The following is a 17,642-nucleotide window of genomic DNA, read 5'->3' on the forward strand; positions in this document are numbered from 1 at the left end:
GACTACATTCCCAAACCATGTGTCTCTTCAGCAGACAACTTCGTCCTTATTCCTAGCTATGGTCATGACTCTTCTCTCTCTCTCTCTCTCTCTCTCTCTCTCTCTCTCTCTCTCTCTCTCTCTCTCTCTCTCCTCTCACAGCAAGAGAAGCTGGGTGATATCTGCTTCTCCCTGCGATACGTGCCCACCGCCGGCAAGCTGACCGTGGTCATCCTGGAGGCCAAGAACCTGAAGAAGATGGACGTGGGAGGCTTGTCAGGTGAGCAGAGCAGATCTGAGGGCCACAACAGATGCCTGAGGGCCACAACAAGGATGGCCAGGCAAGATGATTGACAGCCAGGAGGCTTAAGATGGGAGTAAGGCATTTTACCTCCAGACCTGCTCTCACCTGTGTCATGTCCACTCAAGAGGAGGGGCTGTCATTTTGAAACCCTCAGTCAAAGCCACTCTCTCACTCTGGTAATGAACGCTCTCAGGGTGTTATGTATTAGAAACCATTGTTTTGCCCTCTCCCCTCTCTGTGCTGTTCTAGGGGTTTTGCTGAAGGCTTAGTGAGTCATTGTGGGGCCCAGTGTTTTGTCAGGTTGGACTTTGGGAAATTGGTGTCTGTTAGAGACTTTGAGCTCTGATGGTGCGGCACTTTCGCTTCCCGCTGGCTTTCCACACGACAGGCTCATCTTTTGTCTAAGAAAACGCATCTTTGGCAGCAATCACTTCAGTGTCTCCTATTTTCCTGCAGCTATTTCTCTCAAACAACAACAGTCCCCTACCAATCATTGCCCACCATTATATCGGCAGGAGATAACAGATAGCATCTGAAGTGACTAATGTATATCTAAACTCTACCTACAAAATGTGGACAGCAATAGAAATGGCATTTTGTCCTCCAGAACAATGCCAATGTGATGCCAATGTGATGCCAACAGAACACGTGATTAGACCCAGGTACTCCAGGGATCAGTAGTGTGGGTGGTGGTTACGGGCTCCACTGTGCAGACCTGCTGTTGCGTGGGAGAAAATACACATGGACAGTAATGATCGCAGTGGGCACTAATGAACGCCCTGCTTTATGTTGGTGGGAGAGCACATAGGGACAACAGTGAAGTAAAGCTTTGGAAAGTCACCTGGCCATTGCGGCCATGGATCACTAATGTACCTGTAGAGGCTCATAGATAGAACACATTTCTAATGAATTGACCAAATCTGAAAAGCAAGCCTGACGCCATGGTAACAGAATGTTCCATTTGCGATAGTGACCACGCATGCATGCACACACACACACACACACACACACACACACACACACACACACACACACACACACACACACACACACACACACACACACACACACACACACACACACACACACACACACACACACACACACACACACACAACACATGGCACACATGTGTGTGCACTGCAGAGAGTGTGTGTACTGAGTAATCCATCTAGTGTTGAGCAGCTTCCCATACATCAGTGAGCAGGGGGAAGAACTCTCCCTGGGGGCCAGAGAACACCATGATGGATACCAGACACTCTCCCATCATGCTCCCCTCGGAACATCACACCAACACACCACTAATACTGTTCTACACAGAAAGGTGGACAGGAGAAAGTGGACAGGAGAACGTTTTTGTTGATGCACCGCTCAGAGATAAGCAAAGAAATCTCATTTTCTAAATCTCTGTTCTTTCCTCTGGGAAGGAGGGCTATTTTGGCGCGGGCCCCTTCTAGCAAGCAGAGCCCGCTGTGTGTTTTTCCTGTATGGTCCTGGCGATATGGGCCATTCAGGAGCTAGAAATAAGAACCCACCTGAACCATTCATCACTCCACCCCCACAAAGAGCCCCTCCCAGCCCCCAAATCCCCCCTTCCACAGCTGGGTCCACCGCACCCCTCCCTTCTCCCTGGCTCTCTCCTATCCATTCCTTGGACCATTTCTAATCCCCTATCCTCCTCTTCCTCCCTGTCCTTCCTCCTCACCATAACCCTCTCCAGGCTGCAGTTACCATGCATCTAGTTCATTCTCCCTTCCCGTGCCTAACAGCCTAGCAGGCCATCAGTACATAACACTCTCGCCCGAGTTTTTACTGGAATGAGAATTATAGGAGATATTATTTGACTTTAATGTTCCCCATTGAAGTCCCAAACAGTAGGCTAGATAACAGGCGTCTTGTTCCACTCACACAGCTTATTTCGACGCTCATGTTTTTGATGTCAACCAAACAATGAACAAGGTAGTGAAGCTGAACACAATGACAGCAATTTTACCTTTTTTAAATGTTATCAGAAAATTAAATTGAAGAATAGCTTGTGTTGTGGCTTGTTTTGTTCAAGTTTTGAAAGAGAGTGATGTCGTTCCTTTTGAAAGGAGCCAATACTCTGGTCTCTCTCTCTCTCTCTCTCTCTCTCTCTCTCTCTCTCTCTCTCTCTCTCTCTCTCTCTCTGGGTTTGACTAACCAAATAAACAAATACCAAGCAAGCATAATTCCCGTACACGCTTTAGGACAGAAAATATTGTTTTGGACACCTGTACCTGACAAAATGTTGTTCCAGTTTAGTTTTTCTAACAAGATATCGCAGAGTACTATATCTCAGTTAGCCCATTGTTTGAAGAGTCAACTTCTCCAGAAGTGTCTTTTTGCCAGGAGAATAGATGTCAAAGCCTGGCAGATAGATGAAATAACACGCATGTATATAATAACAATAATTAGTGACTATCTCACGTCGTGACACAGCCAGAACTAGAGGAGGAGGACAAGTAATTGATGGTCTGGGATTGGTCCTTTTCTCCACTGCTGTCCTGTTTATCTAGCCTAATTACTGCTCAGCAAACGAGACACCTCTATTTTCATTAAAATATGTATAATTATTCATAATTCTTCTGATTGCCCCAAATAACCGTAACAGCCAGAGTCGCTGTATCATGCTGTTCAGCAAAACTTGTTTCAAACAGTTTTAAAAGAGCACGTAATCTAATCATCGATAAAAGTTCTCAGCTGAGCCACTCCTGAATCACAGTGGAAGGTTTATTTTTTTGTCAACAACCTCCTTCTTTATCATAACAGAACTATATCCCTGGAGGGACTCTTATAATACAGTATATACCATACAATGCATCGCAGGCAAGATACTTGTGTCTTTCTCATAATCTTTGCTGAAGATGTACAGGTAACCTGTATTATAGACTCAAGGTGAGTCCCTATATTTAAGTACAGTATATATTGTGACAATGGAACAACTCTCACTAGTATGACTCACCACAGGAGAGAGCTTCAGTACCCGTGGAATTAAAATAGTTGTCACTTCTCAAGGCCGCAGGGCTCTTCACTGGCTGTGTGCAGCAATGTGATAACGGCCTATTTCTATGGGTGTATGTATGTTTGGAGGCACATAGACCATGTCCCCTCACATAAAAGGTGTGTAGAAGCATATAAGAGAACTCGGCGCCAATGCTGACAACCAACGAACAGTGAAGTTCGTAAAGCCCGGAGGCACCGTCAAGATCCAATCAAATCAGTGGTGGTAAATAATATAGTGCTATAGAATAGTATCAGTGTGTTACGTACAGAAGCACAGTGGATGTTACTGGAGGATGAGTACAAGCTTGTTAAGATAATGGATGTACTCTCTGTCTGTCTGTCTGTCTGTCTGTCTGTCTGTCTGTCTGTCTGTCTGTCTGTCTGTCTGTCTGTCTGTCTGTCTGTCTGTCTGTCTGTCTGTCTGTCTGTCTGTCTGTCTGTCTGTCTGTCTGTCTGTCTGTCTGTCTGTCTGTCTGTCTGTCTGTCTGTCTGTCACAGGGGATAGTGAGGCCGTTCATAACAGGGTAATGGACCTCCTCAGTGAGGAGGTTATCACATCAACCAGTCCTGTAGTATTAGTGAACCTTCACTGCCCTCATCCAGTGCTCCCACACCTCACCACACAGCATGCCATCAAGCCTCTCGGCTGGAGACCATATTATTTCTCATGCATACTGCCCGGCTGTTTAAAGGAGCTCCAGGTTCGCAGCCCCACTCCAGTCATTTACACTGCCAAGGTGTGGAAAGCAATGAGGCCAGGTGCTAGTATAATGATGAACGAATGGAAAACCAATTTGGTGGTGATTAGGGAAATGCAGAAGTTTGGAAGTGTGCGTGTGTGTGTGTGTGCGGCATGTGTGGGTTTTTCCGTGCTCTGTCTGTGGTGTGTGTGTGCGCCGTAGCTTAGTTGCGTGCGAATGATTCATGTCAAATCCAAGTGTGTAAAACCGAGATGACAGTGGGGCCCTGGGTTCCCCTCCTCCATGGCCCATGCAGAACGACGGGAGGGAAACTAAGATGACAGCTGAGCTATATTTAGCCTGCTTGTGTTGACATTCGTTCAACATCTCGTACACAGCCCCCGCAAGCCAACACACAGAACACTCGAGTAAGCAGCCAACGTGCTGTTTTTACCGTTTGGTCTTCATACGCTCAGTAGACTAATTATGATTGGCATTGATAGCTATTCTCTTTCACTTAGGCCTATAATCCTAAATATACAGCAATGACTAGTTATCGACAAGCTTAAAGCCTGGATCTTAGAGATTCTGTTGAATCCGACGGGTGAACATAGTGTAACGCTGAAATAGGCTCGTAACGGTAGGGAATGAATATAATGTATTTGTTTTGGATGTACACACTGTCATGTTAAAAGGCCCTCTGTCATCTGTTTGACACAGAGCCAGCTGGGATAGAAACGGTCCTGTTATGGCTGCTGCTCCTCCACAAACACCTTCAGCCGACGTCGCTCATGTCCCCCCCGTTAGTCACTTCCAAACACTCCTGCTGCTTCCTGTTCACTGGGAAGGGAGGGGGACTCTTTATAAATGAGCACAGCATATTTTTATTATAACCCGGCCCATTGCCAGTGATCCAGATGAGTGACTGTCACGCATACTAAAGTGTCCGTATACTAAAGTGTAGACAGACACAAGGAACGGTGACAGCGCTCTCTCTCTCTCTCTCTCTCTCTCTTTGCGACAGGCGCCTCACATCAGCTGCCACGGCCACTCATCCACAAAATGGGCAGAGATTAGAGCTGTCGAAATGAGCCGGATATGAGTTGGGGTGCGTCGCCCGCCAAAACCCAATAATGCTGGCGGCGAGATAAGAAGAGTCTGGGTAGAATAGGGCTGAAAGCCAAGGGACACCACAGGTGTTTTTCTAACGGTGGAGGGATAGGTTATCTGTGATAACCCTGCCTGGATGTTGTTGCTGTGTATATTCAGCCTCAGTCTCTGAGGATAGCGGGATTAATTTATCCAGTGCTGGTCATTCAGGCCCAGGCCCAGGCCCAGGCCTGTGTGGATGGTCAAGATGAGGCAGAGGCAGCCAGATACAGGGTTGGAATGGGAAGGAGTTGGAATGTATTTATACGGTTGTGAATGTGAGGTCTTTTTTTATACAGAGATAAAAGATTTCAGCACAGGTACAAGACTCTTGCAACTGATCATCGTGAACAGGGGTGAAGAAATACTCAGCCATTAAACGGAATTGCGTGTGTGTGAATGCCTGTGTGAGTTACAGGATCTGGATCTGAAGCAGCCTCTGTTATCAGTCTGCTGTGACAGTTCCAACCAAGGGGATTGAGCCTAACCTCCACAGAGACCTTGGGGACCATACTTAGTTTGTCCACAAACTTCCCTCCATTAACCTCCAATCATTACCGATTAGAAAAGCAGCAAAGGTGTAGAAGTCTGATTGTTTGTAATCGGCTCTCTCATGACACATCTTTAGTTTCCTACAGGGACAGTAGTAGAGCCTATAAAGAAGGGAACTCAGCTGAAGAGAATTCACTGCACACAACAAAAAAGAAAGAGAAAAAAAACAATAAAGGGGTTGTTGATGGAAGAGTCTGATAGAAAGTGGTGATACGGCCGTGTGATGCTCACAGTCCGACACTGGAGAAGATTCCCATTTAGATACTGCTGGGCCTATTCACTAACACACACCTCTCATCCACTGTCTCTTTTATCATCGCACAGTCCTCACCGCACCGCAGGAGAGTAATAAATGTCACAATGGACACCGGCTCTCGAGGCTGCATTCTCTTTCTCTCTCTCTTTCTCTCTCTCGATTTCTCTCTTTTTTGTTCTAGCTGTTCTCTCCATTCTGTCCTTTCACTCTCTCCCTCTCATCGTTCACTCAGTTCTCTCTGTCTTTCTCTCGCTGTCACTCTTTGTCACCGACCTTTCTTTTTCTCTCTTTCCCTCTTTCCATTGCCTTTCTCTCTTTTTCTTTCTCTCTGTTCTGCTTCTCTTTTTCTCTGTCTCTCAATGTACTCTGCCCACACAGCTATGGGATGAACCTGCCAGTGACCAATCAGCTCTTACAGATGTAGGGTCTTCATTTGAGACAGTTATCTACAGCAGGAAAATATGCCTGCAGCAACAGGAAATGTAAATTATTATGTGAATTATAATGAATCTACATTCTTGTAGGGGTTGATACATTTTTCATTAAGGGAAATCAAGTATGAACATTCACACGTAACTAAGCCTAGTGGTTTGAGCGTTGGGCCTGTAACCGGAAGGTTGCTGGATCGAATCCCTGAGCTGACAAGGTAAAAATCTGTCGTTCTACCCCTGAGCAAGGCAGTTAACCCACTGTTCCCTGGGCGCTATGGATGTCAATCAAGGCAGCCCCTCTCACCTCTTTGATTCAGCAGAAGACACATTTCAGTTGAGTACATTCAGTCCCTCTAAGTTGGATAACAAATGATTGCTAGGAGTTCCACAGTCAAAACTGTATTTTCCAGCCCTACTCCATGAGCATCAAAGACATCCTAATAAAGGCATCTGGGAGCCACAGAAAAATCTAGATTATGAGAATGAGCAGTATTTTAGAACAAGAAAGCATTATGAGGATTGATACTGATTCCTTGCTTCATTGCTTCATTACCATGCTGGTGCTCAATTGTAACTGCCATCCTTTCCCTTAATGTTATTGGACGTTTAGCCCAATTACCATGCCACATCCTGTCCTATTTATTTGTGTTTGTTGATCCTAGAACCAACAAACGCTGTCTTGTCTTGAAAGATAAATGGCGTGACCTGTTTTCATTAAGATAAGTCTGTGTCTACTATCTAGCTCGAATTGGTTTCAATGGCAGTCCATTACCAAGGCTCATTAGTTCTCCAAAACTCAAGTGTCTTGTCTCAAACAGGGTGCCACTCCACTCCTTCCTCTCCCCCCTCTACTTCCCGCTTGTCATTAGCATTCCGATAGGAGTAAAAAAATCAGGGTTGCTAGCCATGCTAGTCCAACATCTTGATTGCCAATGATAAAGCAGGAAGGCTGATGGGTGAGTCTGCATCTTTTACTGGTCCTCTTGACCTGATTACCAGAGAGAGGGGGGCCACAGGGCCGGCCACAGCAGGCCCACTCTGGAGAGGCTTCAGTCGTCATTACTGGAGAATGGAAATGAGGCCCTCCAGTGAAAGTGGCGAAAACATGAGCACTTCAAAAAGCAGCAAAATTCTATTCATAGAAAATGTGCACAAATCTGTTTCTCTTGCATATGATTTGAAATGGGTTCGTAAGTACGGTAAATGTTATCAGATTGTGTGATTCATCTCCGTGTTGATATATCCAAATAAAGGGATGGACAAGGTGTGACTAAAACATATGAGTGTATATACACTAGAAAGGGAGGGTATATATTCCTTGTGGCAGTAGGTTCTAACCTGGCCCTCTCTTCTTTCCTCAGATCCCTACGTGAAGATCCACCTGATGCAGTAGGTTCTAACCTGGGCCTCTCTTCTTTCCTCAGATCCCTACGTGAAGATCCACCTGATGCAGTAGGTTCTAACCTGGGCTTCTCTTCTTTCCTCAGATCCCTACGTGAAGATCCACCTGATGCAGTAGGTTCTAACCTGGCCCTCTCTTCTTTCCTCAGATCCCTACGTGAAGATCCACCTGATACAGTAGGTTCTAACCTGGGCCTCTCTTCTTTCCTCAGATCCCTACGTGAAGATCCACCTGATGCAGTAGGTTCTAACCTGGGCCTCTCTTCTTTCCTCAGATCCCTACGTGAAGATCCACCTGATACAGTAGGTTCTAACCTGGGCCTCTCTTCTTTCCTCAGATCCCTACGTGAAGATCCACCTGATGCAGTAGGTTCTAACCTGGGTCTCTCTTCTTTCCTCAGATCCCTACGTGAAGATCCACCTGATGCAGTAGGTTCTAACCTGGCCCTCTCTTCTTTCCTCAGATCCCTACGTGAAGATCCACCTGATGCAGAACGGGAAGAGGCTGAAGAAGAAGAAGACGACAATCAAGAAGAACACCCTCAACCCTTACTACAATGAGTCATTCAGCTTTGAAGTGCCATTCGAACAAATCCAGGTAATGGTGTTGTACATCCCCATGCACATCTTGGGAGTTCTCCATGTTGTTAAAGCTTTAAGACTAGATCTAATTGACCTCAGTCATAAACCACTAAGTCAAGTTTTTTTAAAGAATACTTCAAATAAGACGTTGAGCCAACACCGAGACAAATGACAAGGAGATTGTGTTCAAAGCTTGTGGCTACTAAGAGTGGTTCGGTGGCTTAACATTAGCGTGTGAATGTGTGGTCTTTAGCCTGTACAGGATAATCAGTCTCAGGCTCTATTCATCATGGGCACGATTCAGACTTAGTAAATGTACGCCTTTCCGATGCGCTTCTCAGTAGTTGGTATTCAGACTTAATGCAGGTGCGTAATGCATTAGTGTACCTTTAATTATTATTTTATGGACAGACATTGAATGAACGGGTTCAGAATATAGGGATCAATGAAAGAAAGCCATCTACAGTTGAAGTCGGAAGTTACATACAGTTAGATTGGAGTCATTAAAACTCGCTTTTTTAACCACTCCACAAATTTCTTGTTAACATACTATAGTTTTGGCAAGTTGGTTAGGACATCTACTTTCTGCATGACACAAGTCATTTTTCCAAGAATTGTTTACAGACAGATTATTTCACTTATAATTCACTGTATCACAATTCCAGTGGGTCAGAAGTGTATATGCACAAAGTTGACTGTGCCTTTAAACAGCTTGGGAAATTCCAGAAAATGATATCATGGCTTTAGAAGCTTCTGATAGGCTAATTGACATCATTTGAGTCAATTGGAGGTGTACCTGTGGATGTATTTCAAGACATACCTTCAAACTCAGTGCCTCTTTGCTTGACATCTTGGGAAAATCAAAAGAAATCAGCCAAGACCTCAGAAAATAAATTGTAGACCACAAGTCTGGTTCATCCTTGGGAGAAATTTCCAAACGCCTGAAGGTATCATGTTCATCTGTACAAACAATAGTACAGAAGTATAAACACCATGGGACCATACAGCCATTATACCGCTCAGGAAGGAGAGGCATTCTGTCTCCTAGAGATGAACGTATTTTGGTGCAAAAAGTGCAAATCAATCCCAGAACAACAGCAAAGGACCTTGTGAAGATGCTGGATGAAATAGGCGCAAAAGTATCTATATCCACAGTAAAACGAGTCCTATATCGACCTAACCTGAAAGGCCGCTCAGCAAGGAAGAAGCCACTGCTCCAAAACCTCCATAAAGAAATCCAGACTATGGTTGGGGACAAATATCGTACTTTTTGGAGAAATGTCCTCTGGTCTGATGAAACAAAAATAGAACTGTTTGGCCATAATGACCATCGTTATGTTTGGAGGAAAAAGGAAGAAGCCGAAGAACACCATCCCAACCGTGAAGCATGGGGGTGGCAGCATCATGATGTGAGGGTGCTTTGCTGCTGGAGGGACTGGTGCACTTCACAAAATAGATGGCATCATGAGGAAGGAAAATTATATGGATATGTTGAAGTAACATCTCAAGACATCAGTCAGGAAGTTAAAGCTTGGTCGCAAATGGGTCTTCCAAATGGACAATGACCCCAAGCATACTTCCAAAGTTGTGGCAAAATGGCTTCAGGACAACAAAGTCAAGGTATTGGAGTGGCCATCACAAAGCGAGTTTACGCACAAAATATATTGATGAATCAAAAATATAGTGATTTGATTAATCCTGAAAGTTGACATATTCAAGTTCAATCCATTAATTATTTGAAGGTGGAAATAGGTGTACAATAGGGGTTGAACAAAAGTCCTAGAAATCTACCCTGATCCTCACTAATCATGGAACTGTATAACAACGGTCCAGTCATTGTGAACCATGCGCCAGGTTCCAGGTTTAAACTGCTACGTGTGGTCTGAGTTCCATAATGATTCATGTAGGTGGCATGTACCAAATTATTTCACAATGTTAGCCTAATATGATCCACTAATACTAGCAACCCTCAGGAACAACTACACAGACATGACAGAGGTAAGAAAAGTAAACGGAATGGAATGGAATCATTCAAAATGTAGGCAGCAAATTTAAGGAAACTAACACCTAAGTGACAGTTATAAATGTATGTGGCTATTACTGACGGGGGTTCCCGATAGTGGCTAATATTTAACAATCCAAATTGTAAAATAAAACTGCAAAAAGCCTGGGTATATAATTAAAACATTCTAAAGCGCATTGGCAGATTCAGCCCTACAGAAAGCCTATAGCTTGGGTCTCCAATTTGTATCCATGCAAATTATGAAAGCATAGAAATCAAATCAGATTAACGGCGCAGCTATTTACAGCCTACTTCACTGTGGAAAAGGGGCCGCAATACATATCATATTGATTTGATTTTCAGTTTGCTTCCATATGACTGGTTTGACATTCGTCTCCATGGATCATAAGGAGAAAAATAAATAATCATCTATGTATTTACAATCCTCTTCTCCAAATGGATTCCTCATTTACCTAGCTCTTATCGATAGCTCTTATCAATTTATAAATTACTGCGCATGGAGAATGCTGTTATTTCTATCAGAAAAAAAGAAGTTACATGCTTTTCCCACTTGGTACCAGCAGGTTCGTTCAACTTTATTCATGGTTTCTTTGCACGCAAAGGTGGTAGAATTATGAGGGAGTTAAGTCAAGTTCAGAACGCAGTGTATTTGTAGACACACCTCTGCCACACCTTAATTTCGTTGATCTCCACCCCAAACGAATAGCGTGTGAATAGAATGCTGTTCTCATGCTCAAGTTCAAGGTCAGAATACTCACAGAGAGAAAAGTGCATGAAAAAGGGAATTATGTTTCCATTTGCACGTGCTTAACTCGGGTCGGAATTCCCCCCCATATGATTTCTCATTAAATGCCTTAATTTCTCAAGTTTACAAGACAATTGCACAGGGGAGTGGTGAGAAGTAATGCCATTCTCAACACATCACTGATTACATGCCTTTGGCGTATGATTACATTTGAACATTCAAATATCTCTTCTTCACGGTGCAATTCAGTACATTTTTTATCCAGTGCAATGAAATGTGTATATAGAGTACGGTTTAGTATGGCGCTCGCAGTGTTTGAGGACAAATGGCTTCATGAGAAAGCACTTTAAAGGTACTAGGCCCAGAAAATTAAAGAAGATAAAGTGCATGCAAATTGGGCCAAGGGGGAATTATCTGTGAGCGGGCGTCAACACGCCAGGCATAAGAAAGTAATTGCCTCAAATTGATTTAGCACTTCACAAACCACGAGTTTGGTTCCACGTGTCTCCGTTTCATTTCGCAGCCTAACCCCTCCTAGCCTGTGAGGATGCCGATCAGGACATTCCATACACACTCATTAGAGAGACAGAGGGGAGACAGTGGAGGAAGCCTATACTGCTAAGTACACTCCCGCCTCCACAGAGGGTCCTTCTCTTTAAAGGGATAGAACAACCCAAATACAAGTGTCTCTGTCGTTGTTATACCTCAAAAGGGATTTGAGGGGGTCAACTATCTCTTTAAAAGCTACTTGACCCCAACTGACAGGCTGAGGGACTTGGTGCAGCGTTTCATTACATGCTTTGGGAGAACAGTGACTCTGCATCTACACAGGTAGACACTCCTCTCTCCTGTGGATCGAAACTTAATCAGAGCTCTTAGTGTGCTGATTCATATTCCCTTGCAGCAGATGACACACGGATCACCCCTCATTGCTGAGAAACTTTGAATAAACACATGCTGAGGCTGAGTGGTTGACCTCTGAGTAAGCTTAAAATCTGTTGTGCGTTTGGCTCTGGAAAGATTCAGGACCAGTCTTCAAATGGTATCTACTGCTAATTAGCACTTAGGACTGGCTCTTCGAGGGAGCATATCACTCTTCACTCAGATAGGCAACTCTGTTAGTCAGGAGCATTAGACAGAGTGGAGGTTACACCCACTTGTCTTCTAATTGTACTGCTTTTGGAATTTGAGAAATTAGCCAGCGTAGGTAGCCGAGCAGAGCCTTCATCGTTGTGCTCAATAGAGGAAGTAGGCTGTCTGGGGACTTGAGACAATATTATTATTCTCTGTTACTTTGGGTGAATACTGAGTGCTCAAGAAAACTTCTCAGCACTACACAAATCATAAAACGCCCATGACTATAGTCTGTGAGCTTTAAGTGTTACCAGTACATTACTTTAGTTACGTGTACAGTGTGTGTATCCCACAAACTCATAATTTCTTCCAATGTCTTCCTCCCTACTTTTCCCCTTACAGAAAGTTCAAGTTGTTGTAACTGTTCTGGACTATGACAAGATCGGCAAGAACGATGCCATCGGCAAGGTCTTTGTGGGCCTCAACAGCTCGGGGACGGAGCTGCGCCACTGGTCGGATATGCTGGCCAACCCCAGGAGACCCATCGCCCAGTGGCACGTGCTGAAGGTGGAGGAGGAGGTGGACGCTCAGCTCTCCACAAAGAAATAGGCAGGGCCCTTTCAGCTCCTGCCCCATAGTGTTCTTTAGCCAGTATGTGTAAATACCTCAGTGATATATGGGTCCATCCACCGTCAAACCAATCCAGCCAACACCCATCCTTCCCACCAACTCCATACTACTTGTCTTATCACCTTCTTTTGTAATTGTTAATGGTTCTTTCAAAACCCTAGGCCCTGACGTTCAGATTTGTGTTTCTATTTGTCAGGTTGGGAGTCCCCGCCCCTGACTATGTTGTCCATCTCTACGCCCTGATTCCCCCTAACCAAATGCCCCCTTTTAAGCAATATGATCTGTATAGATAGCGCATGACTGAAAGACATTTATTGTACCACAGTTGTATATATCAGTCTGCAGACAAAAATTATTTCTAATTTATGTTGGTATGTTGTTACCCGTTTCCTAATCGATGTATATCTGGATGTTTTTAATAAGATGTTCTATTTTAAATTATGTAAATGCAGATATAGGAGAGACGATATTATATATTACAGGATAAAAAATTTGACCTTATTGCATTCCAGAAGAAGAAGAAAGCAATTCCAACCTGCAAGATGCTAGTGGAAGTATAGTCACATTGTAAAGGACGGTGTCTAGCTTTATGTTTACTAATGAACCATTGCAGAAAAAAGTTGAAATACACAGAAAACTAGGCCGATAACTACTATGGTTTCATGGGAAAATATATGCTACTGGATAGTATACAAGTACATGGTTTCTTATACGCCTTTTTATACAAATTTCTCCGTCAGAGGACCTATTTGTTTTGCTTGAAACACAATGTTCTGGAGGATCTCTGAAATCGATGCAAACCGGTTAGCCTTTTTCCTTTTCCTTGAGCGGGGCATCACCTTGTGACACAGTCAGTTACTTTTAAGTGAAATAGGTCCTCATTTGAAAGGCCATCTTTTCATTCAATTATTTATTTATTTTTTACAGACCGGTCCTCTTTAACCCAAATGACTATTCCGCCAACCCCCCTCGGAAACTGACCCCATCTGAAATAGAATCAAGCAGTAGCCATTGTGTCCTTAAGCTTGTTGAACAATATTTTGTTAAATGCTTACTTTCAATAGCCTTGTTGTTGGAAACTGATTATGTTCAGGACATTGGAGTCTCAAGGTCTCCAAAGATGGAAAAAAAAGTTTTGACTCTAAGCTTTTAGATGACAATTTTTTTGATAAATTCAGCTGATTTTTTTGTAAACTGCATGATTTTTTAAACAATATTTGCTAAAGGCTTGGTCGGAGGGAGATCTACCAACACCATGGGGCTGTCTCTTATGATAACATCCCCTTGCCTTCAATCTATTTAATCTAGATTAAAGCTGAAGTGAGTGATTTGATGGATCAGTATATGATTATTATATTGACTGGAAGTAAAGTGAGTTTCTAAACACTGCCATTTTCAGGGAGGTGACACATGTATACTAACCTTCTCTCCATGCACACTCCCACTAGGTAGTGGTCGTAGCTTTGGTTTATCGGGAACAATGTATTTGGCTGCACATGGTGCCCTAAATAGCAGTCTTTGCTTTGTGTTGCCTTCTCACAGTGGCAATAGAGCTAGCCATGTTATACTGCCAATCTTACTTTCTATACAGCTACTGTTTTGCACTGTATGTCTTTGAACCGGCAATAGCTTGTTGACTTCTTTACACTATGTTGACAGGCTTTATTTAAGGATGCTCAATGCGCAGGGGAGCTTCTGTCCAGGAGCCCGACTGGTTCTTGTTATTTAATTAAAGGAACAGTACATGAAAGCAACAACCATATACTGTATCTCTTCGTTCAGTAAACCGTAGTTAGCCAGTTTTCTATTGTTGGCTCTCAGTACAACACCAAGAGAACAATGGGATATAAACAATAACTGTAAAAGTTAATGGTCTGCATAGGTGATAATATTTGTTTATATGTCCTTTACTACGGGTCCAATAAGAGGAATAAGTAAGACGTTTCAATCCATGAAATCCATGAAGTCTCTTATCTTGGAGGAACCTCCATGCATATACTGGATGCTAGCTTCAGGAGTAGTTTCTAAATGTTTTCAATGTTATTGTGTAGTTGATAGCACTATTATGAAAAAGCTATTTGTCATTCCATAGGCGTCTCTGAGGACAGCTTTGTGTATCACTGTGACTGCCGTGCGTGCTTAGAGGTGTAGACTTTATCAATAGCGACAAGTTTGTTCTGTAGTGACGTTGTACTGCCATTTCCCTTCCACATGCTGAGAGAGTGCGTGGCATCGTCAGATCTAATAACTGTGCAGCGGCTGGTTGGTTGATTGACAGGGCTACACACAGGAGTTATAGAACGTCTTTTGGGAGAACGAGAGTGGTTGGATTCACACAGCATTTCGTTGAGCACTGTGCAATACTTGTATGTTCATCCCATAGTGTTGTGTGGGTTGTGTTTGCCCGAGAAAAAAATGAATATTTAAAGTTGACTCCTATCAAGTCAGACGTATTCCTCTCCAGTGAGATGGTTAGGACACAGCACATGTAGATTCTGTGGTGGTTGGAGTCTGACATCTAAAATCCTTCTGTTAAGGGTTTCCTCCTATCCAGTTAAGTTTTTTCTTGCACACAGATCCAGCATCAGAAATTTCAGGACATATTGGGATTAGGAAATACCAAAATGTGACACACACACACACACACACATGAAAACATTTAAATGACCCCTCACCCTCTGAAAGTGCATATGTACATATTTTCATCATTTTCCAAAAAGTAATTTATTTATCATATTGAAATGGTCATGATTATTACTGAAACGTATCACATCCTGTCATGATAACTTCATCCATCGTTGTATCAACCTGATCTACTATACTAAATCTAATTATGATTATTTTTTATTAATAAGTTATGTTTACAACCCTGTTGAAAATACTTTTATATTTGAAATGAACCTCTGAATGTACAGTATGGACTGTGTGTTTATGGTGATTAACTGTGCGATTCGTAGTTGCCACTTTTCTTTCATTGTTGCAAAAATATGTTTTTATTTATTTATTTAAATACCCTTTTGGGTAGACCTTCCCCGGATAAATAATACATTCCAGAAACGTTGAACATACATTTAATCACAGCAGAATGTGCTCTAATGAATTACATTCCCTCTTGATCTATATATTTTTTTCATTTAACATATTTATTATGCATTCCTTCAATCATGAATTACAAAAAACACTTGTTTAAATAAAACAAGGATAAAACGTAGGCTCAGTATTTTAATGGAATGAGCAACTCCATAGGGGTACGACTGAATCACTAAAGAAAGGCTGTAATCAGTATTTAAAGGGGAAGGAAATCAAAATGCTTCAACAAAAGAAAAGGAAAGCATCAAACACTTGAGGGGCGGACACCACAGTAAGAGGCAGCATTACAGGATCAGATTGTGAGGTGTGTAACTTACCACAAGAAAAGCCATTAGCTGCAATGTAATGCTACTTTTACTGGTCCCCCCCCTACTAAAGCATGGAAGCAAAACCCCTCATATCCTATTCAAGAAAAGCCCATACATCTCACTGTGTGACCAGAAACATACAAGATTCTCTAAAATGACAACAACAAAAAGCCACTCTAATCTTTCAAGATGAAGCTGTGTAAAGTATTAGAGTCTGATGCTGTAGAAAGATCCTAGTTGCCTTTGTGTATATCAACTGCCTGCTTGAGTATTTTCTGTGTTGACATTTTCTCTGTAATCTTGTACAACTGTTTGGGCTGTTTTTCCTGCCATATCGCTCGCGGTGACAGCGAGCTGACAGATACTGTATATTGCTGTGTATACCTTCATTTTTGATGAGGTGTTTTACAGTTTTGTTTCACTTTGTGTAGTGATTCATTCTGTGGAGTTTTTGACTGTTGTTATATAACTTCATATACACAAATTATCAATAAATTGTTTTATTTCCTGTTGATACAGAACCTTTTCAAGTGCTTCTTTTTTTCCCTGGTACTGGTTTGGTTCACTTACCAACTTTTTATTTGAATTTTGATGTGTGAGCAGATAATACTGACGTTCACATTTTAGACAACATGCCTTCATCAGCATAAGAATAAGAAGCATTGAGTGAATTGAATAATAAACATTGAGTGCTTATAAAGCCTAGATTTATTTTCATAATGAGCCAAATCTAGGAAATGCTGTGATCTGTTTAATAAACACGAGACCAGAAAAATGTATAAAAGAGTGCGGCAGTATAGCAGCAACAGCAGCATCTAGTGGCCAAAACCTGGTAAATTCACACTAAATAATCCAAGCCATTTAAATTACACATTTTTTATGAGGGGAAAAAAACATCTCCAGATTCACAGGGAATACATTACATAGTATGGAGAAGCAATACTATAAGCCACAGCTTCATACTACTTGTCAAACATAGAGAACTGATACTGTATACTGGTTGATGGGGTAGCAGTGGAGTGGGGTATGGGGGGTCCGTGGGTGGCTTTTTGACCATTTGTTTGGATTCCTCATGTTGAACTCATTGCTAGAAAGGATGTTAGCTACTATATTTAGTGAATATTATATGAACCCTATTTAAATGGTCAATTTGGATGCAATCAATTATCTTAATTTCTCATCGATCCAATTATATTTCAACAAAATAATGTTGCATGAATGCTAATCTTATATTTTTATAACAACATTAATTATTTCAGAACAATCTGAGATGGTGGGTGTCAAAATCCTTTATTTTGCTTTCTGAGATGGAATGACCCTACAATCATTCAGACATTATCAAATGACTAACGAAGAGAAAGTGAATGGGTACACACAGTGTGAAAGGAAGTAACACATACCTTCTGAGTCTTCA

The 17,642-nt window shown here is 42.4% G+C and overlaps 1 protein-coding gene across 5 annotated transcripts in view; it reads left to right on the plus strand.

Annotated features, from left to right (window-relative positions):
- LOC106576317 (synaptotagmin-1) overlaps positions 1 to 16,749 on the plus strand; it is a 214,753-nt gene extending 198,004 nt beyond the window's left edge. For 4 of the 5 annotated variants that reach the window (XM_014153427.3, XM_014153430.3, XM_014153428.3 and 1 more), the window contains 3 exons: positions 142 to 259; positions 8,241 to 8,374; positions 12,603 to 16,749. In XM_014153427.3, coding sequence (XP_014008902.1) covers positions 142 to 259; positions 8,241 to 8,374; positions 12,603 to 12,809 — 459 coding nt within the window. In that variant the 3' untranslated portion in view covers positions 12,810 to 16,749. Of the gene's footprint in view, positions 1 to 141; positions 260 to 7,736; positions 8,221 to 8,240; positions 8,375 to 12,602 lie in introns of those variants that run through there. The other variant, XM_014153431.3, reaches the window with a different exon arrangement.
- The last annotated feature ends 893 nt before the right edge of the window (positions 16,750 to 17,642 follow it).

Source organism: Salmo salar, chromosome 17, assembly GCF_965601325.2.
Source record: "Salmo salar chromosome 17, fSalSal1, whole genome shotgun sequence".
Lineage (NCBI taxonomy): Eukaryota > Metazoa > Chordata > Actinopteri > Salmoniformes > Salmonidae > Salmo > Salmo salar.